General features: G+C 37.9%; 1 protein-coding gene across 6 annotated transcripts in view; it reads left to right on the forward strand.

Annotated features, from left to right (window-relative positions):
• APAF1 (apoptotic peptidase activating factor 1) overlaps positions 1-2,130 on the forward strand; it is a 95,152-nt gene that overhangs the window by 72,636 nt on the left and 20,386 nt on the right. For 5 of the 6 annotated variants that reach the window (XM_011934545.1, XM_011934556.1, XM_011934564.1 and 2 more), the window contains one exon: positions 1,835-1,960. The exons of the other annotated variant lie outside the window; for it this stretch is intronic. In XM_011934545.1, coding sequence (XP_011789935.1) covers positions 1,835-1,960 — 126 coding nt within the window. The remainder of the gene's footprint in view (positions 1-1,834; positions 1,961-2,130) is intronic. 6 annotated transcript variants of the gene reach the window in all.

A 2,130-nucleotide genomic window follows, 5' to 3' on the forward strand; every position in this document is an offset into this window, starting at 1 on the left:
ATTTTGGCTTTTGTTGCCATTGCTTTTGGTGTTTTAGACATGAAGTCCTTATCTATGCCTGTGTCCCGAATGGTATTGCCTAGGTTTTCTTCTACGGTTTTTATGGTTTTAGGTCTAGCATTTAAGTCCTTAATCCATCTTGAATTAATTTTTGTATAAGGTGTAAGGAAGGGATGCAGTTTCAGCTTTCTACTTATGGCTAGCCGGTTTCCCCAGCACCATTTATTAAATAGGGAAACCTTTCCCTATTGCTTGTTTTTGTCAGGTTTGTCAAAGATCAGATGGTTGTAGATGTGTCGTATTATTTCTGAGGGCTCTCTTCTGTTCCATTGGTCTATATCTCTGTTTTGGTACCAGAACCATGCCATTTTGGTCACTGTAGCCTTGTAGTACAGTTTGAAGTCAGGTAGTGTGATGCCTCCAGCTTTGTTATTTTGGCTTAGGATTGACTTGGCAATGTGGGCTCTTTTTTGGTTCCATATGAACTTTAAAGTAGTTTTTTCCAATTCTGTGAAGAAAGTCATTGGTAGCTTGATGGGGATGGCATTGAATCTGTAAATTACCTTGGGCAGTATGGCCATTTTCACGATATTGATTCTTCCTATCCATGAGCATGGAATGTTCATTTGTTTGTGTCCTCTTTTATTTTGTTGAGCAGTGGTTTGTAGTTCTCCTTGAAGAGGTCCTTCACATCCCTTGTAAGTTGGATTCCTAGGTATTTTATTCTCTTTGAAGCAGTTGTGAATGGGAGTTCACTCATGATTTGGCTCTCTGTTTGTCTGTTATTGGTGTATAAGAATGCTTGTGATTTTTTCTCATTGATTTTGTATCCTGAGACTTTGCTGAAGTTGCTTATCAGCTTAAGGAGATTTTGGGCTGAGACGATGGGGTTTTCTCGTTGAATTCTTATAACATCCTGGATGTTCGGTGGTGGTATTCTTGTTTTAAAGATGTCTAAACTCTTATTTCCACAATTTTCATAAAATCAATAAGTGGCAGAGCTAGGATTCAAACCCAGATCTCTGAGGCTACGTGCTCAACTGTTATGCTATTCTGCCCTTGCCTTACAGGGTTTGTGAGATCGTTCATCCCGCTCATTTAGGAAGGTTCCCATTCACACAATTCCCCTTTGTTTTCCAGGGGCTTTTCTTCCAGACATGTGGGTTAGGTTTGAGTTTCTGGAATCTCCTGCTTTAGCATCATCTGTATTTCCCTTAGGCTTTCTTGAGTACATTTTAATTTGGTCCATGAAACATATTTCCTCTCTTTTTGTTTTCTTTTTTTGGTATGAGTTCATTTGAAAGCCTTTTTTTTTTTTTGACATAGTTATTATCTTTTGAATTTGTTACTACTTTTTTTTGGAGTATTATTAGTCTTTGGCCCTCTTAAGTATTCTCATCGCACTGCCCACCAGCCTTCTCGTATCCTCTTTTCCTTTACCTGTCTCCCTCATCATCTTTTATCTTCCCTTGTTTGTGTTGTTTTATGAAGAATTTGCCATCCAGGACTTACTTTCTTCTCTCATATCCATCTTAAATGTCTTTTCTTTTTTGGAGGGCGAGCCTAGACAGCCACTTGTTTGATGAAGTGGGGAGTTGAGTAATCAGAAGGACCACTGGTTCCTACTGCTGTCTGATGATTGCAGGGAGTGTTTTATTTTAGGGTATAATATGTGCATATATATGTGACATTCATTTGTTTTTAATTAGGGTGAAAGCACCAGATGGAAATTCTGTACCCTCTAGTCTAATTTTAGTTTAATATCTTTGGGGTGTAATGCCTATGTGTTGCTTAGTTTCTTCATATTAATTTTCTGTGTTTTTCTGCTTTGAAGATTTTAGAACTTGTAAACAATAGAATCTTCCAGTCCAGGATTCGGCACAAGAAAACTGTATGGCACATCCAGTTCACAGCCGATGAGAAGACACTTATTTCAAGTTCTGATGATTCTGCGATTCAGGTGAGAGGGAGGTTGAACTCTTAACATATTTAATGCTGATTCTAAAATGAACACTATGATTATGTCTAAAATCTGATGTATATTTTAAGCACATTGCTTTGGGCATACATTCAGATTATGCACATGGGCTTAGATGATTGGTGTTTCATATTTTTCTGTGGGTGAGACAG

Source organism: Colobus angolensis, unplaced genomic scaffold (assembly GCF_000951035.1).
Source record: "Colobus angolensis palliatus isolate OR3802 unplaced genomic scaffold, Cang.pa_1.0 Scaffold10, whole genome shotgun sequence".
Lineage (NCBI taxonomy): Eukaryota > Metazoa > Chordata > Mammalia > Primates > Cercopithecidae > Colobus > Colobus angolensis.